The 27,093-nt window shown below is 34.0% G+C and overlaps 2 protein-coding genes across 5 annotated transcripts; one reads left to right on the forward strand and one right to left on the reverse strand.

Annotated features, from left to right (window-relative positions):
• Nucleotides 1-8,232: 8,232 nt before the first annotated feature.
• TAF15 (TBP-associated factor 15) lies at nt 8,233-16,272 on the forward strand. Of its 4 annotated transcripts, none has more exons than XM_086446973.1 (8): nt 8,233-8,413; nt 9,996-10,172; nt 10,309-10,679; nt 10,802-10,999; nt 14,617-14,700; nt 14,879-14,960; nt 15,040-15,166; nt 15,758-16,272. In XM_086446973.1, the coding sequence occupies exons 2-8, from the start codon at nt 10,053-10,055 to the stop codon at nt 16,003-16,005; spliced, it is 1,230 nt and encodes a 409-aa protein (XP_086303099.1). In that variant the 5' UTR covers nt 8,233-8,413; nt 9,996-10,052; the 3' UTR covers nt 16,006-16,272. The 4 variants fall into 4 exon arrangements, with proteins under 4 accessions (XP_086303099.1, XP_086303100.1, XP_086303097.1 ...); XM_086446974.1 differs by having other exon boundaries at nt 8,234-8,413; nt 10,805-10,999; XM_086446971.1 differs by having other exon boundaries at nt 8,237-8,413; nt 15,749-16,272.
• A 656-nt stretch (nt 16,273-16,928) lies between these two features.
• On the reverse strand, nt 16,929-20,415 carry LOC147397900 (BTB/POZ domain-containing protein At3g19850-like). The gene is made up of 3 exons (XM_086446970.1): nt 20,233-20,415; nt 19,007-20,134; nt 16,929-17,385 (listed from the first exon to the last, which is right to left on the reverse strand). Exons 1-3 carry the CDS (start codon nt 20,293-20,295, stop codon nt 16,966-16,968), a joined length of 1,611 nt encoding a protein of 536 aa, XP_086303096.1. The 5' UTR covers nt 20,296-20,415; the 3' UTR covers nt 16,929-16,965.
• Between the last annotated feature and the right edge of the window lie 6,678 nt (nt 20,416-27,093).

Here is a 27,093-nt window from a genome sequence, read left to right on the forward strand (position 1 = left end):
TGGTTCCAAGAGATTTATTTATGTTAAATATATATAGATATAGGTTCGTCTATAGATTTCCTCTTGACAAGTCTATGGAAATTTCTCAAATGCGACTACATTTTAAAACCCATTAATATGGAAAGACTAAGCATTATGAAGCATTTTTTTTTATATATTTTAAATTCATTAAAGAGGTCGAGACAAATTAAGAATGTACTCTCGGCCTTGGAGGCAATCGAGCGAGAAAATCAAATTGAATCATTCCTAACTGCGATGACTCAATCAATATTTTGAAATCTTAGCGGAGCTTTTGAAAACTCAGCCTAATTAACCCACGTAATTTCATATTTTATATTGTTTTCTAACACTTTTAATGGTTGTGATCTATATAAGATATGATTTTGTGGTTAGGTATTTGAGCATATGTTGAATTGAACCACCTTTTAATAGATAATAACCATTTAAATATACATGCTTCAATAAACTTCCAATTCCAATAAAACGACCATTACTCTTGTTCAAAGTTTTTTTTTTTTTTAAATGCTCCAAGGTAGTATGGCCAGCTAGAAATTACTAATAAAGCACATCTTGGTTGTGGCCATTGGGTATTTAGCAGGGGTATTTTGGATATTTTACTGTTAAGAGTGCAACAAATCAACATGAACACAATTTAGTTAGATTCTACTACCACCCCAACTTTTAGTAACAGCACACCAATTCATATGTTGCCACAAAATTAGCACACATCTTGGTGTGTTGTTAGTAAAAGTTGGTGAGCTACTAAAAACTCTCTTTAGTTATTCTAAATTCGTAAGTGTAATGATTTTCTAACCTAACCTGACAGGGTAACTCATAAACTCATCGATGTGACAAGTGTAAAGAGCCATAGATTTTTGTCTCAGAATACACAACTGCACATCCCCACAAAATCTATGGTTCTTTCTTTGTACATGATACGTCAATGAGTTTTTCTGTTAGTTGACTTAGGAAATTAGCACTAAATAAATAATTCCCAACCCAGTACGTGATTTAGTAATTATTTTGGAATGTGTAATGTCCCCTCCCCCTTGCTTATTTGTTTTTAATTCATGACTTGATAACTTGCATGGAATCAACTGGATTGTTCTCCAATCGATTCTTCTCTTAATCATAAAAGATATTTCTTGGGATGAAATCATCTTATTTACAAGACGACACATATTCCAAACTATTTATAAATTAAAATACCAATTGTGCCCCTACAATTAATGCACATGGGTAAATTCACTACAACATTACTTTTTCTGTCGATAAAAGCTATTGCGACAAATGAGTAATGGAACCAAGATCCGACATTATTGTCTCGGTCGCTAAATGTAGCAACAGATAACTTATTCTACTATTGCAGGTAATACTTTTAGCAGCGGATATTAATATCTGTTGCAATAGGTCAATCTTTTAACAAATAATATATATAGTGGCGGATATTAATACCCATTACAATAGGTAAATTTTTAATAAATAGAATATAATATATATAGCGGCGGATATTAATATCTGCTGCAATAGGTCTTTTTTTAAAACATAAAATATAATACATATAGCGGCTCATATTAATATCCGTTGCAATAGGTCATTTTTTAAAATGAAAAATGGGGTATCCGCACTCTCGTCTGACCTCCCACATTCTCATACATTTCTATAATAACAAAGAAAGTAAAGAAAAAATATCGAAGAACTGAAAATAGTCAACTTCTAATTGAATTCTAGGTAACCCACGATATGTTGGAATGAGCTTCAAGCAAATGAAGAAATTGAAATATGACTAACATATCACACCCCTGCAATATTATTATTTATCAAAAAGATAAAAGGGGAAAATTTTGAATAAGATTGATTTTCTATGCCTTGTGATCTTAATTTTTGTCATTCATAAAAAATGGGTCATTAATTTAGAAGCAGAAATCTCCAACCCAAGATACAACCCCAACTTCAAGGCTACCCCCTGTTCGTATTTGATACATTGGGCAGAAAACAGGAAAACATTAATACCAATACCATTATCAAAGAACTGTTCCAACAAAAAAAGATGCCTAAGGATAACGTAAAGAAATTTAACCGCTAAAAGAATATAAAGAACTGCAAAATATATTTAATCGGTAGCCGAATTACAGCTCCAATTGAAGAACTTTCACCCCCTATCGACTTCCTAGAAACGTAAGTAACTTCATCAGAAACTACCCATTGAAGTTTGCACATTAACACACCCATTCCTTAGTTGAAAAAGAAAATAAAAGAAGAGAAACGAACCTTTGGATTTGGAATGATCTCCATCTTAAGTGCATTAGCTTATACAAGCCTTTTAATGGCCTTCAAGTTCACCCATCTACACAATAGAGGGTATAGTTACTGCAGTTATAAGAGAGGGTATGGTTACAACTTGGTTACAAAATATGGTTCTCTAATAATACAACAGTAAGTAAAATTAGACTAAATACATGATCCAAAAAGATAGAGAACTGCAATTGTAACCACCAACTCAAAATCCTTAAACAAAAGTATTAAACTTGGGGGAAAAAACAGAATAAGTTAGTAACTGACTTTAAGATATATAATATTTCATAGAGCTTTGCTACAGTAACTTAATGTTGCACAGTGTATGTAGAAAACCACCGATTTCCTCGAGTATATAACACTCATATCTAGAACGAGTTTTTTTGTTTCTATTGCTTTAGTGGATTGGTTCTCATAATGTTAAACATTTGGAAAAATGACTATTATGTGATTTTTCTCTTAAGCTGTGTGGATCGTTCATTACAAATGGTCTATACACTAACAGGGAGAACACATATTCCAAACTATTTATAAATTAAAATACCAATTGTGCCCCTACAATTAATGCACATGGGTAAGGAGTATTTAGGGTATTTTAGTGTAAAAACTTACCATTTTAAAAATTAAATATTTATCACACAATAAAAAAACAGGGATTGGTAAGCACTTTGGAACGTGCATTGTCCCAATTATTCAACCTAGTTTGTAATTAAAGTTAAATCATATAAAAGGAAAATGAGAAAATCATTATAAGAAGAATGAAGAAATTGATGATAAGAGTATATATATATATATATATATATATGTGTGTGTGTGTGTGTGTGTGTTTGTTTTCTTTTCTATAGGTACTACTAGGGTACATAGAGAGTCATGAGCTGAATCTCTGACTCCCATATTTTCTTTAATAGTTGAGAAAAAGTCGTGCATTGGCAATAGTGTCTTTATTGGAAAAACATGTTCTGGAAATTAAAATGAACAACACTGTACCAAAAAGAGAATTTTGACATAAGTTGCACATGTTTTAGGAAATATCTCATTAAAAAAATAAGTCATGGTTGAGAAATAGTAAAAATTGGGTGCCAATAGAAGCTATCTATCTTCTCTTTTTTGTTTATTTTGTTTAGATTTCTATTTGTTAGATATATAAGATTTTCTACAAGTCTAATTCTAATTGTAAACACTTGTTGAAGTTGAATATGTTACAATTCTTTGTAACGTTGAGGTAATAACTTAAATCAAACTTCTGAAATGTTTGAATGGTGTGTTCTAATATTTAAATAGGTTGTGATAAATAAGGAATATGCTAAAGTACCATTGAAATTAACATTTTTCAAACATTACTGACGTGGATGTGGGTACAAAATCATAGATGCTTTTCATCGAGATACAAATGAGAAGCATCTATGGTGTAGACACCCCAATTTGAACGGACCCATACTCGAAAAGGCCCAAAAATACAGATTTTTCAATAAAAATTGCCAATGGGCCTCAAAAGCCCAAATCAATCGAAATATGACATTTTGATCGAATCAAGGCCCTTAAGACCCCCTAAGGGTCTAGGGAGCCCACCAAAAGGACTCGGCATACTCCCATCTACCCCGCTCCACTCAAAACATCGATTTTTCGATAAAATTGACCAACAGGCTTCAAAAGCCCAAATCGATAAAAAGTGATGTCTTAATCGAACCGAGGCCCCTAAGACCTTTCAATGGTCCAAAGGACCCACCAAAGGGGTTTGACCTATCCTCCACTTGTCCAACCCTCACTGCTCCCCTTTTGTATCCAAGAATACCCGAATGCTCGATAAAATTCTCCCACGGGCCTAAAAAACCCGATTTGCCAACAAGTGACATTTTTTTGATCAAATCAATGTTGTCAAAAATCTCAAAAAAAATTAGATAAATTAAAAAAAAATGTGAGACTTGGGATGCCTACCCCTCATCTACTTCCACCACTCCACCTCCGAATCCGCAAAAATCATAGGCCCACATGCCCTCAACACTTTCCTAAATCAATTTCTCACCTTACCCCTAACCTAAAATCAATCCTACATCACCTAAAATCTAAAACCAACCTATACCCTCAACCAATCCCTAAAATCCAAGCCCAACACTACAAAGCCCACAAATCATTAATCATATCCAATTCATTATCCAACCGACAACCCTAACCCATAAACCACAACCCACATCAACCAATCACTCTTTTATCATCAAAAGATGACACATGTCATCACCCCATCTCGCCTCCCTCACCCAACTACCTACCCCATTAATTTTATTTAAACCTCATTTACCCACACATCAACCTATCATTTTTTCTCTCAAATCAAACACATATACCCACACCCCTAACCTATACCTCCCCTAATCTACCCCATCATTCCCTACAAAACCCACATCTACAACCTAAACCTACATCATCCTCTCAAGTCAAACACTCAACCTCTTCCATCAACCTATCTCAACCCTTCATTTCCACCCACTTTGACACATGGCATCATCTCCCTCACCCTCCCAAAATATCATCAACCACCTCTTTAAATCCTCCATTCTCTTAAATCAAATACCATTTAATCACAACCACCATCTTAAACTCACCTCACCAAACACTCCACCCAAATGGGTTGGATAGGATCCAAACCATTTGGGTCAAAACTCACCCATTTAACCCTCCTTTCCCTAAATACCCTCATATCTCCCCCAAATTACATCCACTCCTCTCTCAAACTCATAACCATTCTACCACTTCTCTTCATTTTATCCCATTATATCCCTAAAATAACTTTTCTACATCTATAAATACCCTCATCCTCTTCCCAAAAATTCTCCCAACTTTTCACTACAAAAATTCTCCCCCCAACTTTCACTACTAACAATCATCACCAATTCTCACCAAGTTTACTAACTTTCTCTCACTAATCCTCCACAAGTCTCACTAAAAAAAAATAAAAGAAATCCCTACTCTCTCTAATCACCTCTTCCCATTCTCATATTCTACTAAGGACTCAAGAAGACTCAAAGAAGGAGAAGGAAGGAAAGAAAAGAAAAGAAAATTTTGAAGCTTCAAGGTGGGTTCAAGGCAATCCCCCCCTTCTCTCTCTACCTTTTCCTCCTCCCTCTTCTATTATCCCCCCTCCTCTTCATTTATTTTAAATGGATTAAGATGAGTGGATCTCAAGGCAAATGATCCATTAGGATCATTTCTTTCAATGAGATGATCCTGTGATCGAGCCAAAAATAAATCCCTACTTAGGGTACACATTATCAACACGTGGCACTTTCGTTTTTATTCTTGTATTTTCGATTAAAATGACTGAGTTGAGTTGAGGTTACCACTATTTAGTGGGGGGAAAAAGGGTGCCTAACACCTTCTCTTTTCTCCAACCGGACCGCTTACCCCGAATTTCAAGATTTGATTAGTTCCTATCCATCGAGAGTCACTAAACGTCAAAAATGCCACATTTTCTAAAAAATACACATTGGGTGACCATTCACACTCACTTACAAAAATGAATGGTGGCGACTTCAAACCATCGTAGATGTGATCATCGTAATGACGAAATCACATGTCTACATATGGTTCTACGCATAGTTAGTAGTTTTGTACAACAAAAATCATTACGAGATTATGGTTATGTGCATAGTTAATAATTATGTACGACAAAAATTCATTACGAGATTAATTTAAGTACGATTTGGAATATACATTTAGTAGTTTGTTTAAAAATTCGATCAAAAATTCAAAGGACAGCAAAAATGCAATTTGAAAATGGTATAATTATTCAATGCTTTCAAAGTACTTATATGCAAAGAGTTTGAAACTAAGACCTTGAGAATAATCTCCACAAGTTCTTCCCACTTAGCTATTCTTAGTAAAATAGGAATATATGATATTTTTTATTCATGTATATCAACACTTAAGCCTCAGTAAAAAAATCAATAATAATTGGATACCTTTTCACATATTTCATCTTAATATTTATTCTAAAATAATATATATAGAAAAAAAAAATTTAAAACTAAGAACATATGTATTTTTTCTCATGTTTTATAATACTATTAACATAAGTCTTCATAATACAAAACACATACTATCTGAATTAATTGAGCTACCAAGACTTGAATTAAAAAATCCTAGAGAGAGAAGATATGTAAAAGGAGTGAAAAAATTAATTGTTGATTGATAATCGTGAGATTCGATAACAAACAATGATTAGTACAATTACAATCAACAATTAGTGATTGTCTAATGATGAAACCTTTAAGTGTAAAGAGAGAATAATAAAAATATTATCATGCGATATTGAGATAGAATTTTATTAATTTGTATTTTTAATCCTCTTTGCAAAAAATATTTTTGATTTGTTTAATTTGAAGAAAGTATAAATCTTGAATGATACGAAAATGTTCAAAAACTCGAGAATTTTTAATAGGAATTGAATTGGACTAAAGATTTTAATTGTTTTGTGTATCATTCTAAAATTCGGGTATAATTCGTGAATTATTCAAAGAAGTACTAACTATGGTTATGTGCACACCAATGTTTGAAACGATGTCAATTTCAATGTTACCGGATAAATAATTTAAGAAACTGAGATGTAATAAGTAAAAGGGTTTCGTTAACATGTCCAATACATTTTGGGAGTAAGAATGCAAGGGTATTTTGGTAAAACATATTTTTTAAAGGGTACTTTTGGTACAAAATGCAATTTTCAAAGTGTATTTATTGCACTTTAGGGTACATGTTAACAAGACCTTAAGTAAAATTTGGAGTGCTAATAACACCTCTCTTTGAAAAAAAGCGGATCTTTACCCTTGTTAGCAGTATCTTGTTCTATTCTTGAAAAATTCATGAATTTTTCATTTTTTTCAATGAAAGTACTATTCTTCGGATTATTGAACTATTTTGAATAATTCATGTATTTTAAGTAAAAAAAAAATAAAACATGTTTTTTACAAATTTTTATAAAACTCAATCGAAAAAAATGCTATTGTAACTTGTTGTATGTTGCAAAGCGCAAAAATGCTATTGTAACACAAGTCGACTTTGAAAAAGGCCATGCTTCAAAATTTTAGAGGAATTCACCTTTTTAGGTAATAAATGTCTCTTGTATCTTTAAAAAAATAATGGCATGGCCTTCTACATTTATTTAAGATTACACCTTAAATTTCCAATTTTGAAATTGACTATATGTCTCTTGACTTTGGTATTCTTTTATAAACCAATAGAACAATAACCTCAATGCCTTCATTATCACAATCATTATTACCATCACCACTATATTACCAAATTTTTTGGTTTTCAAATTTTTGAAATGAGACAGATAATACACGTATGAAACATGTAGAAGATATTCTTCGAAAAAAGTAACACGTGGTAATCTCCAAAAAACTTTGTTGAACGTCTGAATTACAAGACGATTTAGCCAAATGCCCGAAATAACAGAGAAAGAGAAGAAAGGCTAGTTTTGCCCCTAACAAAGCTCCAAGGGTGTGTAATTGAAGTTCAGAGTCACAAATCGCATAAAATAAGGAGTACAATTGTAGTTGCGAAAATCAAGACAAATCCCTAAAAAGATATAACCGATCAAATGGAAATCAAGAAGAAAATCTATGGGAGGAAACCCCTACACATACATAAGTGCAAGGTAGTGAAGGATATGCAGTTTTCTCTAAAAATACCCTATATTATTTCTTAGTGGTGGTGTTGCAGGCACACTTAGGAGTATAGGTAAACTAGAATTCCTCCATCAACGAGAATCACGAGGTAGTGCATATTTTTCATTTACTGATTTTTTTTTTTACCAAAATTTATACCGGATTTTTGCATTCTAAAATCGAATAGAACTCGAATTTTTGCCGTATTCCGAATTGCTAACAAGGATATTTACTCGCACGTAAATGAGTTGTTAACTAAAGGGTATAATTGTCATGGTGTGTGAGTCTCCGCCAACCCTCGTTTTCTATCGCCGAAACTCTGTTGTGCCTCCAAAACCCTTTTTGTTCTCCAAACCTTCGCTGGGCTGAAGAAACCCTCATTTTTATTAGATTTCGAAGTCTGAAACGCCTGATTTATGATCAAATCTCCTTTGTATTATCTGCAGATTTATCTTTAGGTGAGTCGAGCGAACTTTTTTTCTTTAATTTAATTTTTTTTGCAAGAATTGAGGATTCTTTGGAATTTGAATCTTTTTTTTTTTTTTTTTTAATTTCAGAATCGATAATTTTTTCCCCGATTGGTTGTTTTAATAATTCTTACTCATCCAGGATGTTGATTTTAGGGTTTGGTTTTTCTTCTCTCTTGATGTACATCGAATCGATCGATCCATTTCAATGTATATGGTTTGTTGAAATTTGTTTCTTTTAAACCTTAACCCTAATTAATAAATAAATTAGAATTTGAGAGATCGGGCGGTCTCTCAAATTGTTAATCGACAATATAAATTTCCCAAACCAGATGTATGTGTTAAATTAAATTATCCCAATAATGTATCATGTTCTACGGATCAGAAAATAATATATAGCTCAGGAACCTATGTTGTTGCAAACGTAGAATTTTGACTCTATTACTCTGTTCAAGTTATTATTTTTGTTTTGCCCAATCCAAACTTGGTTACTTTTTCAAGAAACCATAGCAAGGAAGTTTGGTTTCTGAAAATTATTCCATATGGGTCAGTTCAATTAAATTCGGATAATGCACAAAATTTTGGGAAATTTTCAGGTGGAGGAATAGGCTACAAAAAATTCAAGTAGAGGATTAGATTAAAAGAACTTCTGACTATTTTGACAAATCAGTGAGTTTTTTCTAAATAATTGATGACTTATTAAAAAAATCACAGATTTTTGCGGTCAACCCATTAATCATTGATTTTTTCAATGAACCCCTTCTTTCGCGATTTTTTACTATGCCAAGAACCGAAGGTCTCATTCATGGTTTAAAATTTCATCTTGTTTCATACGAAACGTTTCGGAATTTCAACTTGCCAAGAAGAAACATGCAATAATCTAATGATACGTCAATGTTTCGATTTGTTTTGTTTGTATTGAAATGTTTTGTCCGAAACAATCCTAAAAACCCAAATAAAGAAAAAAAAGAGGAAAAAATTGATAGTGATAGATCCAAGTAAGCTCTTTCCCTCCTCATTCTTCTTCTTTTTTCTGGTTTTCTCTTCTCTGGTTTGATGTGTGAGAAATGAGACTTGAGAGTGAAACCTGTGTTCTCAAGATACAACTCCCCTTCACATTTTGTAAATATTTAAGATGCCCCTGTGTTTTTAAATGAATGGCATGCCCCTTGACTTAGGTATCTTCTAAAAGACCTCTATAAATGCTTAAATTTATATCTCAGAACGTTTCTTATGTTTCAGAATATTTCAGTAATGTTTCGGTTTTAAAAAAAAATCGAAACAATAGAACGATATGAGATTTTAAACCTTGGTTTCATTTATGCTATTTTTATGAGAATGTCGAGAAGTATAAAGCCTCTATCATCAAGCTGTCTTTAGTTTTCAAAGATTTTAAGGTCTTTATATTTGAGAAATAATTTGTTAGTTTTTAGAGTTATTTATAAATAAATAAATAAATTATTAATGAAAAAGAGTGTTTAGATCATTAACGAGTTAATTTAGCTTGTTAGGTTCGGTTCTCTTTTTTTTTCCGTATGGATGGGATAGGCTAAGAAGTGTTTGATATTTCCAGAAATCAGTGCTGGTTATGTTTGCTGCGATTTCATGAGATTGGAGCATATTTGTTGACATGGCAAACTACTTAGGAAGTGGAGTCCCGTCAAATGGTTCTGTATATGTTTGTAACTTGCCACATGGAACTGATGAAAATATGCTAGCTGAGTTTTTTGGCACTATTGGGTTGCTAAAGGTAGGGAGTCTGACCAGGTAACAATTTTAATCCACACTTCATAATAAATTTGATAGGCTTTGCTGTGGATTGTCTATACTTGTAAAAGCTAATAGTCTTGATGTTTCTTTTTCAAATTAAATTTTGTACCTTACAGAAAGACAAAAGGACTGGCCGCCCCAAGATATGGTTTTACCGAGACAAAGTCACGAATGAGCCAAAGGGAGATGCAACTGTCACATATGAGGATCCACATGCAGCATTGGCTGCCGTGGAATGGTTTAACAACAAGGATTTCCATGGGAGTATCATTGGAGTATTTATAGCTGAATCAAAGAATAAAGATGATCAATTATATAACTCGGGGAATCAAATGAATCAGATGGAAGATCCAAGTTTGGTTGGTGATTTTGTTGGGCAAGAGGATGCTAGTGATATGAATGAGAGTGGAGGAAGAGGTAGAGGTCGGGGTGATGCTTCTGGGAAAGCATGGCAACAAGAAGGAGACTGGTTGTGTCCGAATTCAAGGTCTGTGATGTGACATTGGTGAGCAGCTCTTTCTTGTACATCTAGTTTTAGACTCTTTTGATTATTTTGTTTTGTTATATATTATTAAGAATACGTCAGTGGATTCTGTTTCATTTTGCTAGCAGTTGTTCCAATGTAAACTTCGCATTTCGTGGTGTGTGTAACCGTTGTGGAAGTGCTCGGCCTGTTGGTGTCTCTGGTACCGGTGGAGGTGCAGGTGGTCGTGGGAGGGGTCGTGGAGGTGATGAATCTGGGGGTCGTGGCCGTCCAGTTGGTGCTCCTACAGGGCTCTTTGGTCCAAATGATTGGTCTTGTCCAATGTAAGATTACTCTAACTTGTGTTCTAGTTTGATGGTTTGCATGCTTTGTGGGATTTTTGGAAAGTTTCGAAGGTTGATATTCATAATTGATTCTATCAGTCATTTTTCTATTTTTTCCTACCTCTTCATTTATATATGTCTAGAAGGTGACATCTTTCCTTTTGGGCTGATTTAATAGAAAAAAAGGGGCTGTGCCTTCTGGAGTTGCTTTGCCAATGTTCTGCTACTATTTTTTTTTTTTGCCTAGGTTTTACAATTTATGCATTATAATTGAATTGTGCATGTATCATAGGGCTAATGTTGAATTATGCAAGGTTTTGTAGTGAGTCAATTCTATTATCTTTATAGATATTGTTGACACCCAAAAAACATAAAAAAAAATATTAGTGTGTGCTTCTTAGGAAAATTATTTTCTTAATGAGGCAATTTTATAAGACCTTATAAGTTTAAGCAAAGATACATAAAATCATAACACTCATTGACTTTACCAACTTAGCAAACTATATGAAAAATGTTTTACATAATTCTTTGAGTTGGCTGAAAGTTCTTTTGAGAATGAATATGCAACACAACATAATTTTCTGCAAAGAAATTCTACTAAAAAAATAGAGAATATATCAGTAGGATTAATATTTTTCTTGCATGGTATAAATTCAAATACTGATGGATTATAAATACATTATGACTACTCAAATACTAAAGGAAATTGCAAGGAATAATAGTCCTTGAAAGAAGATATTGACCTGAAGTGGTGAAGGTATGTGCAAAAAATGCATGTTCTCAGTTTCTCTTGTCATCCTAATTATGTGTCTTTTTCTACATATTTTAAAGCTCCATAGGGTTGAGATAGGGGCACATGTTGTTCCTTTCCTATTTTATTAGTGTTATAAAAAGGGGCAAAAGACACTTGTCTAGGTGTTGCGATGTGAGGCCAAATTGCCTCACCTTCTCTAGGCTAACCATTAGGTGTTGAAATACAAAGGTACCATTAGGTGTTGAAATACAAAGGTGTCAGCCTAGGCAATGAAAAACTAGGGCATTGGTTAGGTAAGGCGATGACTCGACTACCCCCCTGCATAACATGATCATTTTTTCTTCTCTTTATTAGCTCACCTAGATGTGCTCAGCGCTTTTGATAACCTTGCTATTTATAATGGTGGTTGAAGCCCTATAGAGTACGCTGTCAAGAGTCCTTGATAGGGGGTCCTAGTGGGATTTCCAAGTTGGGCCAAGTGGCTTGAAGATATCTCATTTATAGTTTGAGGATAACACTCCTTTTCTTAAGATCCTCTTTACCACAACTTTCATTTCTGAGGGGCTTGCTAAACTTTGAGGCAGATTCTTATCTGAGCATCAACTCATGCAAAAGCAAGGTGGTCGAAGTGGAGAAGGTAGAAATATTTTGAGCCTAGATATTTTTTGTGGAATGATAGATAGGACAATGCTAAATATCTTGTGGTCAAGTGGAATCTTGTATGTCTAAGTGTTAGGGTGGTTTAGGCATTTGGAAAATTGAGAGCACTCTTGGGAAAATGGTTTGGAAATTTGCAGAGGAGCAATCAAACCTTTGATGAAGAAATATATCAATTAAGCATGGATGTGGAAATCTTGGATGGTTAGCAGAGGGTTTCGTTTTTCTTATGTTTGTTGGATTTGGTAGAATGATCTTTTCGAATTTGTGAAGTAGATTGGCATCAAGGTGGGAAAGGTGATGGAGTTTGGCTTTTGGATGTAGATGGTTTGGATGTTTGTTTAAAGGAGGCATTCTTGAGTATTTTGGTATCATAAAATGAGATAAATCGACCTATACATGATTTCATGGTTTGGTTGGGCATTGTCATTTCTTAGGATTTTGGGATTAAAAAGAAGCATCAAACATTGGGAAATAGACTCAATGGTTGGCTTGCTTGCATACATCAAATGGTATTCTTTTGCTCCATCATATGATGACAAAGACTTGTGGTCAAGGAACTACACCTTTCTCAGCCAGGTTTTTTGTATTTGGTGTTAGATAATGCTCCCAATATTATAACTGTTTCCTTGCCTTTACTGTGGGAGCCTACTTAGAGTTCCATCCAAAGTAGTTGTCTTTACTTGGATGCCTTTTCTAAATGTTCTTACTATTGATCACTTAATTAGTCGCAATACGATAATTGCTAATTTATGATCTATATGTAAATCTAGTGGGGAAACAGTCAACCTTCGTTAAATTCATTATGTTATTGCTAGAGAAGTGTGGGGCTTTCTTATTTACATCATTTGGGACCCTTTATGGACCTCTTACAAAATTGGAGCATTTATACCTTTCTATTAAAGGGTGGTTACTCTGGAGAGTGGGGATTGTTATCTTCTGTGGTTTGTTGGGACTTGGAGAGAACAAAAAACGAGGATTCTCACAAGGAAGAGAGGATGACAGATGTGCTGTTGTACTAAATATTAAAGCCTATTTATTTCCTTAGTGTAAACTATTTACTGAATTGGCCTGTCGGGGGGGGGGGGGGGGGGTGCTTTGAGGTTTAGATGGGATTCAATTACCATGAGAAACATGTGGATATCCCTCGGTTCTATAGATCCTAAAATAATACATCTTTTTTTTATTATTATTATCGGTAGGCTTGCTTTTAATAAGTTCAGTAAGTTGGTGCTAGTGGGATTTGAAATTTTGAACCCAGGCCTCTAGTATCATCACCCAAAGACTTTACCAACTAAGCTAGTTGGCTCCTGCTTGGTTTATTGTATTTCTTTATTGTTCCTCTGAGGTGGTTCCTTTGGACTTCCAAAGGTTTTAATTCTTTCCCTTACATTTCCAATAAAAATTCTATATCATAAAAAGAGATATTGTTTAAATTGGATGAATACTGCTGTGATTATATTGCAATGTAGTTTCTTCTTAATACAACATGAATTTGCTCAATATTTTTCTTAAAATGATATACTATTCGGAATATTTTTGAGGGGGAAACATAGTTTCTTTTTTGTTTTCTTCTTTTACTAACAAGGTTCCATGGAATGCTTTCTGGCATATGCATTCCAATCAAATTAAATGAAAAAAGTTATAAGAAGACAATAAGACTGGCTATGCTTTATGGAATCGAATGTTGGGCAAGAAACATGTTCAGATATTGAGCATGGTAGAGATATGAAGTAGCTGAGATGGATAAGTGGATAGAGTAAGAAAAGATAAAATTAGTGATATATCATGATAACTTAGGATAATAGCCCGAATAGGTCATAAACCAAGGGAAAGTCGATTGAGATGATTTGGTCACATGCAACAAAGACCAATAACAACCCTAGTTAGAAGGAATGTGCTAGTTGATTGCCCTAAACCCTATGTGTGGTTTTTTTTTTTTTTTTTTTTTTGGGGGGGGGGGGGGGGGGTGTTAAAAAGTAAGTGGGTTGAGGTAGTGAAGGCATATGATTTGTTTAGGTGATCCTAGATTTTTGGGATAAGGCTTTGATGATAATGATGAAAGACCGAATTATTGATCTCTGTTGTGTAGTTTGTTAGTTTCTACTGGTCATCACTGCTTCATCAATTGCTTATTCTCATAAATTGTTGTTATACCGGTCATCACTGCTTCATCGATTGCTTATTCTCATAAGTTGTTGGTCAGGTGTGCCAATATCAACTGGGCAAAGCGGACAAAATGCAATATTTGTAACACCAACAAGCCTGGTCACAATGAGGGTGGTGTGAGGTATTGAATTGTTGCTTACTTTGATTCTGTATTGAAAAATTCAATATGTTATAGATGGCAGAACACTGAAGATATACGAAGTAACATTAAATTGTGAAAATTGATCTTCTGTTAATAGAATTTTTTTTTGTCAATCATAGTCTTTTAAATAATTATGAATTATGATCATAATTGTCAGAGGAGGGCGGGCTGGAGGTTACAAAGAACTTGATGAAGAAGAAATAGAGGAAACTAGACGAAGACGGCGAGAAGCTGAAGAAGTAAGGCCCTCCTTGTGCCTCCTATTGACCAGGATTTGAAGTTTATTTCTGGTCTGAATGTTTTGTGCTCCAATTTCAGGATGATGGGGAGTTGTATGATGAGTTTGGCAATCTCAAGAAGAAGTTCCGTGCCAAGACTCAGCAAGCTGAAGTTGCACAGGTACTTCCAGGTGCTGGACGTGCTGGTTGGGAGGTTGAGGAACTAGGTATTGTTGCCATTTTCTCTACTTTCTTTCTCTTTTCAAAGGGTTGAAGAGTCGTCTTGGAAATGCAATTTTTAAATGTTAAATATAAAAATTCCTCATAAGTATGTTATATGGCAAAACAGACATTCAATTGATGTCGTGCCAAAATATGATGTCTCCTCCCGATGCGGTACATATATTCCAGTTGTAATTTTTTAGTTTATTTCTGAGATCACATGCATCAGGGGGGGAAGGACATTGGGATCCTTCCTTCCATCTTTCTATGGTCCATATTGTGCATTAGATGTGTACCATTGTTAAGAGTACTTGCATCAGCTAGATGGGACCCATTGCATAGCAGTTATTGTTTTCCATTGTCCGTACTCTTGCCAAACGTCTCTGGAAGATTCTCTAAATTATTCTATTTGTATTCTCCCCTAATAGAACTTGGCCATATGAGTGTTTGTGCGAGTACTATCTGTAGAAACATCACATATGTGAATATCTATATTTCAAGCTTAGGAAGGGGAAAGTATTCCTTCCTAAACTAATTCGTTCTATTTGCGATATTTTAACTTAAATGTTAAACGATATTTTTGGAAGGTATGGCAGAAAGAAATGGTAGAGAGAGAAGCAGAGATGGAGGAAGAGACCGTGATGACAGGCGGGACACTAGAAGTTGGGACCGAGATGATTATTCCCATGAGAGAGAGAGGCGCAGAAGCAGGAGCAGAGAGAGGGAAAGGGACCGTGAAGGAAGAGGGAAACACCGAGATAGAGAGAGAGCACGAGATCATGGCCATGATCGAGGCAGAGAACATGGACGAGATAGGGACAGGGACCACCGTCGAGACTGGTAGTGACGAACGAGTGACCCTTTTCTTGCATTGTTATTGACCTGTAAGTTAATCTTGGGATTGTTAGGGTTCTCAGAGAGTTGGGGAGGGAGGATATCTTGATAGTGGAGACTCAAAAATGGTGTTATAATTTACGTCTTTTTGATATTCGTGCTTTTTGTGATGGATTCTTTTAAGTTGTATTCTAAATGGGCAATTAATTAGTCTTGTCGTTGAACAATTTGATCTGTTATGTTTATGTTAATTTGATTTAGAGAGAGTTGTTAGAAAGCAACTCTGGTTGGCTTGTGTTAAATGCACCTGGATTATAATTCCAAACTATTCTATTATTTTTGGTCTCAAAACAAATATTTTATGGTCTGCCTATAATATGGGTAAGGAAAATTCAAATAGAAGCAGCACCAAAGCCTTATTGATTGATGTGTGATAAACCATCAAGAAGGGTCTTTGGGTCCAATCAACCATCAAAGTTTGGAACCTCAATCTTGCTAGTGTACATGATTCTTTCATCGATGGAGGGTCATAAGGTTTTCTAAACTCACCACGTTGCAGGAGACGTATTAGACCAATGTTGAGCATAGGATTGAGAGAATAGAAGGGTATCTCATCACTTAATGGAACAAGATGACAGAGAAATACCTTCATCTTAGATCCAAAGATTTGAAGTGAGCTAAATGAATCATGTTAAAAGCGAGTTAGTTTTACTATCTTCGTTCATTTCTTTTTGAGTTTTTCTCTCGTTCTTTTTGGACTTTCAACTTGAATATATTGGCCTTTGTAGAACATGTACAAATTATCTCTTAGTCATCTTTTTCTTAGTTTATCATTATTTGGAGCTACTCTTATTCTTTCCAAAATCTATTCATTTCTACAGTTTTATCTTTCTTATTATTTTCACTCATCATCATGGATGCAAGTCACGCAACTTGAATTCCAACACATTTCATATATGAAAATAGAGACTTATCCACATAGTTTGGGTAATGGTTTATTGTGAGAAGGGCTACTCATGACCTTACTCTTGACCATCTTTGACATTTGACCTTTCATCTCCCTACACACCTTCTCCAGCTCCAACACCCTCCATTGCATCCTTTGTAGGTTTAACTTCATCTCTTCCTTCTCCTCCGATAACTCCGAAAAGTTATCAGATTCGGATCCTGAGCACAATATCATCTGAGTTCCAGATGGGCTCAGACTCTCTCCAACAGTTGCTTTGTTTGATGAAACATTGGTTTTCTGAGAGAGTAAGGCTTGAACGGTGATTCTCGGAGGGATTCGAGGGTTCTTTGCCATGTCTTTAGCGGCTTCTAGGGTGAGCTTCTCGTAATTAAGACATCTGCATAATTTCGATCTCTCCTCGAATGAAAGTTTAGGGTGAGACTGCACCAAAATTATTCACCATTGTTAACTACACAATCATGGTTTGTGGTCAATAAAATCAAAATGAAGAACACAATTCACCAAGTCAAACATTGTGCCAAAAATATGTTTTATTTTTTATAACACACCTTTCACTTCGAGATAAACATAAGAATATCTCAAGGTAGACGATTAGGAATATGATCCCGTCATCTCGGGATCATTTCCAGACACTCAAGTTAGATCCCAAGAAAAATATATGTATGTGACCAATAATTTGAGATAGGGTTGTAAATCGAGCCAGGATTCGTAGAGCCTAAAAGGGTCTTGTTAAGGTGTGCCCTTATGGCACACATCAAAGTGCAATAAATACACTCTGGAAATTGGAATTTGTAACCCAAAAAAAAAAAATGCCCTTAAATTTTTTATTTTTTTTATCAAAATACCCTTTGATGCTTATTCCCAAGGTGTATTTATTGCATTTTAACGTGTGTCCTTAGGACACCCATTAACAAAACCCGAACCTAAATAGTACCCTCAGATACAAAGTGGGCTTCGGACCAGGCTTGAGCTTTATTCGGGTCCATTCGGGCCGGGTCTAGTCAGGTCAAACAGGGTTAGGTCCTCTATACACGGAAGCTCTAAAGTAGCCCACAAAAAAGGGAACCTTTGCCTGAGCAGTCACCAGTAAAGGAAATACTGTTACAACTGAATTTCAACTACCACCTAACAATCATAGTTATTACATGAAAGTATTAGGTAAGAGAATTTCTATACAGTTCTTCATTTAAGTTCCTATGGCCCACTCCTAGATCCGAACCATTCAATCATTAACTAATCAAGCAATCCAAACCAATCAAGATAATCTGATTTATATCGAAAACATGGATGTTTAATAACAAATTAAATCATAAATACAATATTATCATATCCAATGATATATAGAAATTTTGATCTTTAATGATTCCATCATACATGATTGAATTACAAAAACTTTTGGATGGATATCCTACATCTGAACAAAATTATTTCAGATTAAAGAATCTCTTTCTAGTTGTTCTAGAACAATTAGGAGATTCTCTAAAAAAAAATTTATGAGTTTCTGCTTTCGGTGACAACATGTTATTGGGTGTTGAATCTACTCATTCAAATGAAATTTTGAGTTGATGCATACAAAACATCATTTGAACCACTCACTATGCTTGGATTACAATTCGTCAATTCAGATAAGAACCTCGATGAATTGTGTTAAAAAACAAAATAAATACAACACTAAAATTTTAATATTATTTTTTTAAAGAAATTTATAAGATTAATATATTTTTTTGGAAAGGTTCATTAAATCATCAAATTTCACATTTGAAATTTGTGTAACATGAGAGAAAATACATTTATTGCACTTGCAATATAAAATTGTGCCTAATTATAAGATGGATAATAATTGAAAAAGGTCTTCTGGAGTGACAATCCAGACCAATTCACTGGATTTGCAAGGCTTTTACCTGCCAAATGGAGGGATGACATGGAAAATCAAGATGGTTTATCTGATATAAATTAATTATAAAGCCTCTCCAGATTACCCTTTATCAAAACATGTTAAATCTAATTTATAGATTATTTATGTCTAGAAGTTTTAGAGTACCTCAAGATAGATGTCAATGGCTCTGTAAACCCCATCAAAGCAATCTCTTGCATCATCAGGCAAGCTCTCTGCAACTCCAAGAAACTTATCAATTTTGAGATTTTGATCAGGAGAGATCTCTCCCATGTACTTATCGATCAATCTCCCAACCTTCTTCATTCTCTGCACTGGCACCCCATCACCACTAACAAACACCCTCAACAATCTTAAAACCAGATTAACATCATAAACACCACCACTTTCATGACCACACACCAACAAATCATCCAATGTTGCCTGATCAAGCATCCCACCAATCAATCTCTCCAACTCAATCCCACACCCTCTACTCAAACCCAAACCAGAAACCACCCTAAGTACCCAAAACAACCCTCTACATGAAAAAGTGGTTTTACCCATCAAAACCACCCCATAAACAGCTATATTTGCAAGCTCAGCATACTCAGATGACCATTTTGGCCTAGACCCAATACCACCTTTGGTTTGAACAGCAGTTTTCAAGTAATGGAGAAGGAATTTAGTGATGATTAAGCTGTTATTATCATTTCCAAAAGTACCCATAGCCTTGATAATCTTTTCTATAATCTTTGGGGATAAAATGGTCAAATCATCAAACCACCAAGCTCTACTTGAAGAACAACTTCTTTTAACAGTGATAATGGAATCTGGGGTTGTTTCAGGAGATGAAGATGAAGATGAAGATGAAGATGTGAAATTAAAATCTGAATTTTGGGAAATCTTTGAGAGGAGTGAATCTATGAGTTTCTGAAGAAGACCAGAGGAATCTGCATATGAGAAGAAACAATCACAACTCTTCAAACAAACTAATATATCTGTCCAAGACCAATAAAAGATTCCATCAAGAAATATTTCTGTTTGTTGGATGAGATTAAAGGGTGAAATCTTCTCTGTCATCTCAAGAAAGATTGCTGAGCAATGAAGGAGAGAAACATTTGATGGGTCTATTGAGATTCTACCATTGTTGTAGCAGAATCTTGAGATTAGTTCAAACCCATTTGCCCCTCCAGGAAAATCAAAGATTTCTATTCCTGAATTTCTGATCTGGGTTTTCTTTTTTTCTTGATCAATTATCCTCTTTAACATCCCTGAGTATTTTAAGATGATTTTCTGCAATAATGGAAGAAAAAAATGGTTTTAGAGTTACTACAAATGTTAAAAAAAATTAATTAGAAGAAATAAATATGGGTAATGGAGGTTTAGATTACCTGATTTAGAATGAATGTGTATTGGCCATTAATATGGATTTTGAGATCACAGAGTTCTTGCATGGCTGATTAGAGTTGAAGAAAACCAAAAAGTATCACAGAAAGCAAGGAAGAAAGAGAGTGAGAAATACTGAATAGGAATATTGACAAAGAGAGGGAAACAAGAAGAACTAATTATATAATATCAGTTATCCATAAATAAAAGAGAAATTTTGTAATGCTTTGTAGGTGCGTTATGCTCTAATACACCCTATAAAAGTAAATGGCACACAAATAGTTGTCCCAGCCATGGATCAATATCGATGAATCAATGGTGCCAAAATCAGATTTGATGGAAAGATCTTAGTCATTTAATGGTTTAGATTTATCTTGTAAACCTTGGGATGAATATCTCTAAGATGTGTGTTATCAAGATACACATAAATATTGATCGTTCGACTTTGTGTTTATATGGTGGGGTACTCGGGTGAGTCACTTCAACCCGACGTTGTACATATGTATATGTAAAGAATAACATTAAATTGACTGAAAAAAGACATTCAAATACACTCACACTCACCGTCGTGGTAGTGTACATAAAACCATTGATTTTTCCTTCTATATCTCGAGAAAAAAAATTATGATTTCTAGACACTGCCACATCAATGTGTCTACATCAGTTTAGCACGACCAAGTGGGGAGCTAGGATTTTCTTGTGGTGGGGACAAACTATTTAGGTTTTTGGTTTGAAGTTATAAGGAAAGGATATTTAAGTCATTTCCCATACTACTTCTAAGAGAGAGAGAAGGCCCAGTCACGAGACAATGTCATCTTCAAAAAATGGAAATGAGGGCAAAAATTGGAGAAAGATGAGGGGGTGGGGGCAAATGAGATATATAATTAGTTGAAAATGTAGAAACATTTTAAAAGTTATGTGAGGAAAATTACCCTCATTCCGTCTCATTTACGAAAGACTATTACTATTTAAGTGTATCTTGATACATTGATCATCATCTTAATATGATAGAATTAGAGATGAATTCTTCCAAGTTTCGAGATTGGGTGATTCATGGAGAATGGCTTAAGAAAAACATGATCCCAATTGTGTAAACATGAAATCCAACAGTCAAGACTTCTATGCAGTACATATCTCGATGATAAATGTCAATAGTGGGATTTCATATTTACATGGTTAGATTATGTGTTTTTTTTTTCATGAGTCACCTGAAATAACCCTTCTTACTCTAATCGTGTTAAAATAATGATCTAGTGTATTAATGCACACTTTAATATAACACAACAAATTGATGCTCTAAAAATACATAAACTAAATAAATAAAAATCTCTATTTGATAAGACTTCTTTCTATGCTTATGAATTTCATTCAACAATTCTAGAACTAGTCGTGGTGTGATTTTTATTTTATTTTTAAAAGGTTGATTAACGTATCTTGAGCATATATAAATATTTTTGTTGTAATAATTAATAATTTTTTAAAATATTTGAAAATGAATTTTAAAAAAAAAATTAAATTTCATAAGGAGCAATATTGATTTCCTAACCCCACCGAGAGCTAATTGAGATGGTAAGAAGCAACTAGGTGTACATGCTCCACAGGTTGTGACTTCGAATCTTTATATATGCCTCTCCACCAAAAAGATGACTACTTAATTGGCTTCACATGACATGGTGGGATAGTGCATGCAGTCCGATGATTTGTCTTGTTGGACAAGATTGGTTGTTTGGGTCAGGCAAAGCTTGATCGATCAAACTATGTCGGTCCGCTATCCTAGGGATCACCTCATTACAAAAAAAATAAAAATAGACTAACGATAAATCGACACTACAAAACATACGTGGTCAGTACATGACTAATGAACTATTGATCTTTCCCTTGTGTATCCCAAGAAAAAGATCTATGATTCTGTGCCCTTGCCACGTCAATTGCATACAGATTGCGTATGTTTTACTGCATCAATTTATCACAACTCAAAAAAGTATACATATTGATTTCCTAGGGATCAGTTCCCTTAGGATGTAATATCCTCTATGCTCCTTAATAGCACTACTCCTCATGATTTCATAACTCGTCTAAGACTGAAACGTATCATCCGAGTCTTCTCAATATCAGGCATGGACAAGACGGAAGGACAAATCAATGTATCAGACGAGATTTAAAATCCCATGTTCATTTTTTTTCCTTATTGAACGAAGTGTCTCAAATGTATCAGAGAACTTGTCAGAGACGTCTCGTCTCGTCTTAAAACCATGCTACTCCTTAGACCTCAATAATTTGATATCTCATATTCTCACTTACCAATCAAGGAAAAAAGTTTTTCTTTGCAAATTGAAAATGAGTTTTTTTTTGTCCACAACGAAAAGGAAATTTTTGGACTTTGTCTGATATGGGTCAGGAAGTCAAGAAACCTAGCTTTTAATATTTTGGAATTCTTTGTCGCATTTTGTTTGCAAATAATGTTCTCTGCATGTGAAAAAGGGGTAAAAAAGGAATAAAAACCAAAGATCAAGACAAACTCATATTATCCTATAAATAACTACGTTTATGGAATATTTTCATTAAATTACCCTTACTTCTAAAGAATATTCAAAGTTCAGTTTTGTTTATGAGGGTCCCACATTTTTCTAAACCAAATTCACTTTGATATATTGAAGGGTAAAATGGTAATCTGGTATGGGCTTTGTTGATAAGTTGGGTTGGACAAGTGGGTGGTTGTAGGAGACAAGGAAGACAGCCTTATATTTGTAGTGCAAGAGCCGGCCCGGAATCATACAGCAAAAATACCAAATATCATCAAGAAAGTACAGTTATTGGTCATTGACTCATTGGAGCAATAAAATCTACATTAAACCCACCAAAAAACACTTCAAAATCCCTTTTTTTTTTAATGTGTATTTGTTAGTTGTTTAGAATTTATATTGCCACATCAACTTTTTTTTCATCACACCCCCAAATATAAGGAGATAAAAATGTGGAGAAAAACAAAAAAAAAATTCAAAACAAAATATAAAACGGTGTACGGGTTTTTTAGCTCGTACTTAAGCTCTTGAACAAATTTATTCTTCGATGAGTGGGTCAATCTTCCTGACAAGAGAACTTTTCGACTATTTATGGACTAAGGAGAATTCCTCTTTATCTCAATAATTTCCACGAGGTTTTCTCTGTTTGAGACATTCCAAGTTAAGAATTTATTTCATGTCGTTGCAATAGCAATTAGAGTAGTTAACCTTTGATATCTTCATTGATCATTCTCTCGCTCTCATATCTAATCTCTCAAGAATTTAAAATGCTATTCTTACTTAATTAGAAAATCATATTGAAGACACTTAAAAAAGGAGAAATTAAAATAAGGTATACTAATTAATTTCATTATTTGATTTATTATAAAGAGTCGTGATAATATGAATCGCCAGGTGGCATATTCAAATGACTCCATGATGTAACAAATTCGGATATTGTAGATTTGTACACCTCAGGATACACAATTGCACTTCCTCATAAAAAATGTATCCCAATGGAACTGTATATCAGGCATACAGATCCAAGGTTCCACACTTGTCCATGTCATGAAGTCATTTGAATATGCCACCTGGCGAGACATATTATCACGATTCCATTATAAAAGGTTGGTGTGACCATCAAAGTTTGATCCTTAACTAGAATGGTGATTCTACAGTGTAAATGCTATCGTACTTGCCATTGCTGGCAATTTTGATTAACAAAAAACCTGAAGTCATATTCCAAGAAAATCTTGCGACAAGGTAAAAGTACAATTTATTAACACAACGGACCCCCAAGGAAGTCTCTATTAATCCCAACAAATCCCAAGAAAGCATGTATTTAATTTATATAGGGTGGCGTTCAGGAGCCTTAAAGTGAGCCAAACATTGTGCCAAATTCAAAACATGGCTTAGAAATTTTAGAATGGGCTAATTTTTTTTCTAAGGATGATCTCTATGATGAGAAGATCATCATCACCAAAAATCAGCCCATTCCAAAACATCTAACCTCATTAAAAGTGATTTACAAAAATTAGACGGTCCACAATTCTTCAACTTGTAAACTAGGGTTAGAAGTTTTGAAATGATCTGATTTTTGGTGAAGATGGTCTCTTCACCATAGAGATCATCCTCACAAAAAATCAGCCCATTTCGAAGCTTCTAAACCATATTTTGAAAAATGTTTTGCACAATATTTGGCTCTCTTTCGGGCCTCTAAATGCTCCCCATGTGTATATATGTATATGGGGGCGATTCAAGGGACATATGTAAAAACATAGGTAAAAACAATGGTTTTTCAAAATATGGGTTAGAGGTTTTGGATTGAGCTGATTTTTTACGAAGATGGTCACTATGATGAGAAGATCATCCTCTCAAAAATTCAGCTCAATCTGAAACTTCTAAATCCATTAAAAGTGATTTACAAATTATTGACAAAACTTGGCAAAAAATCGACGATCCACATTCTAAATCACTTTTAATGGGGTTAGAAGTTTTAGATTGGACTGATTTTTTTTTTTTTTTTTTTCGGATGATCTTCCCATATAAAGATCATCCTCACAAAAAATCAACTCAATCCGAAACTTCTAACCCATATTTTGAAAATTTATTAATGTTACATTGTTTTTACATATGTCCCTTGATCCTGACCCCATATATATATATACATGTCGTACGGCGAGTCTCTATTGAGTGTCGTTCAAGAAAGGGTGTCAATATGTACCCAATTACCCAATCTACCTGAAATAGATTAGTCGATTTTGGGTCTAACATCATGGACCCTCATCATCATTGAGTTTAGTCCTACATCGGACCCTCATTGCCTTATCTCTCTTTTATAAGTTCATGGGTAGGGGTGTCAATGGATAGTCGAAAAATCAAATATTATCCGAAATTTTCGGATATCGAATTTGAATTCAAATAGTTTTATATATTCGAATCTTTATCGGATATAGATACAGATACAGATTTAGATATTAACATTTTGAATCCAATAATACCCAATTCGAAATAATATATAATATATATTATTTTTTTTATTTTTTTTATATATATATAATATAATATAAATGATTTCATTTGATTTATTTAATATATACATAGCATAATATATAATAGATTTTTTAAATAATAAAAAATTTATGTTTTTTTAATATACAAATTATTCAAATTCTAATTGGATATTATCCGATATTTGATAGGATAATTGGATTCGAATTTGAATAGAGTTTTAGAATATCCGTCAGATTCAAATTCAAATTCGGATATCAAATAAAAATTTCATATTGTTATATCTGAATCAATAAGCATCCATTGACAACCCTACTCATAAGTCTCTCCACTCATTGCCAATTGATTTTGAGATAGGCCCTCAAAGTTATCATGATATCAGAATGGCCCTTTCTCTTCTCCACATCATCCAGTTCATATCTCCACATGCTTTAACTTAATCTGGCCCACACGTGAGGGGCCATGTTAAGTTTAGTCTCACATCGAACACTCATTGCCTTGTATCTTTCCTTATAAGCTCTTGGGCATCTCCATTCATTGCCAATTGATTTTAAGATGGACTCCAAATTTATCATTTTGGAATCTGATTTTAGATTACCAGTTTAGGGACTCAATAAGAATTGAGTCTCCTTTGGATAACTAATACATTTATTTATTTTGTAGGAAAATTATCAATCTAATTAAATGTTAATCAATAGAAATCTTAAACTAAATGTACTCAAATACAATTAAAATATCCATAAGTTTAGATAATATATATCCTAGAAATGTGAGACTCTCCATTGAGGCTCAAGAATTCGACTTGTTATTATGCTTGTCAAGCGAGATAAGTGGTTAGTACTTAGTACTTAGTAGGTGAAAGCAGACCCTAGTCGTGGTGTCAACACTCAGAGTTTAACCAACTTAGCAAGCTAGCACCTTCAACCAAGTTATTTAATTATCTATAATAAATATATTAATATTTAATATATATCTTATTTTTTAAATATTTATAAATCAATGTATAATTTATTTGACTTGTGTAAATCACCTTGCCAGTTTTCGACTTGATGGACATTTTGGATTTTAAAACTATGTCCAAAGCATGTTAAAAGTTGCGAATTGGGGTATCCCATCATCATGTTGGGAGGAACGAAATAGAAATCTTCTTTCCTATGATAAAATGCCAAATCCAACATGCAAAATGAGAATTATTTCTCGAAAGAGTTGAATTTCAATTGATAATTGTACCTGCATTGATTTAAAAGACTTTTAATTATCTTCAATTTAGACTCTCAAAAATCCTAAAACCTACTCAAATATCTTGCTAACTCTAAATAATAGGCGCCGACCAGATTTCATTCCAAAATTCACAATGTAACTAAAATAAGTAAGATAGCAAAATTAATAAAAAAAATAAAACTAAATTTGAAGGGTCTGATCATTGGTAGTAGGCGTCATCGTTAGCTTTTGGAATTAGTTCTATGATAGTGATTCTAATAACTTGTCACAAGATCATGTCCATCTTAAGCTAGATTGAGACGATGATACACTATTATTTGTTCTTCGAATAATGATTCTTTGACACCGCCCTACTCTCCCATCACAGAACCGTAGATCATTTGCCTTAGGATATGCAAAGTCATAAATGTTTTTCATGTGTATCCCGAGGTTAATTATCCATGATTCTATGATGGGAGTGTATGTCAGAGGGGGCATTAGATTATTGCGACTCTTGTTCTTTTATTCTGATTTGTTCCAATAAAGATCCTCAAGAATTCAAGACCTACAAATCCAAAGCAAATAATTTCCTGAAGGAGAAGGAGGAGGTGCACTCATTAAAAAAATGGAATAATTACCCACACCATGACCGCA

Source organism: Akebia trifoliata, chromosome 7, assembly GCF_017979445.1.
Source record: "Akebia trifoliata isolate Shusen 1 chromosome 7, ASM1797944v1, whole genome shotgun sequence".
NCBI lineage: Eukaryota > Viridiplantae > Streptophyta > Magnoliopsida > Ranunculales > Lardizabalaceae > Akebia > Akebia trifoliata.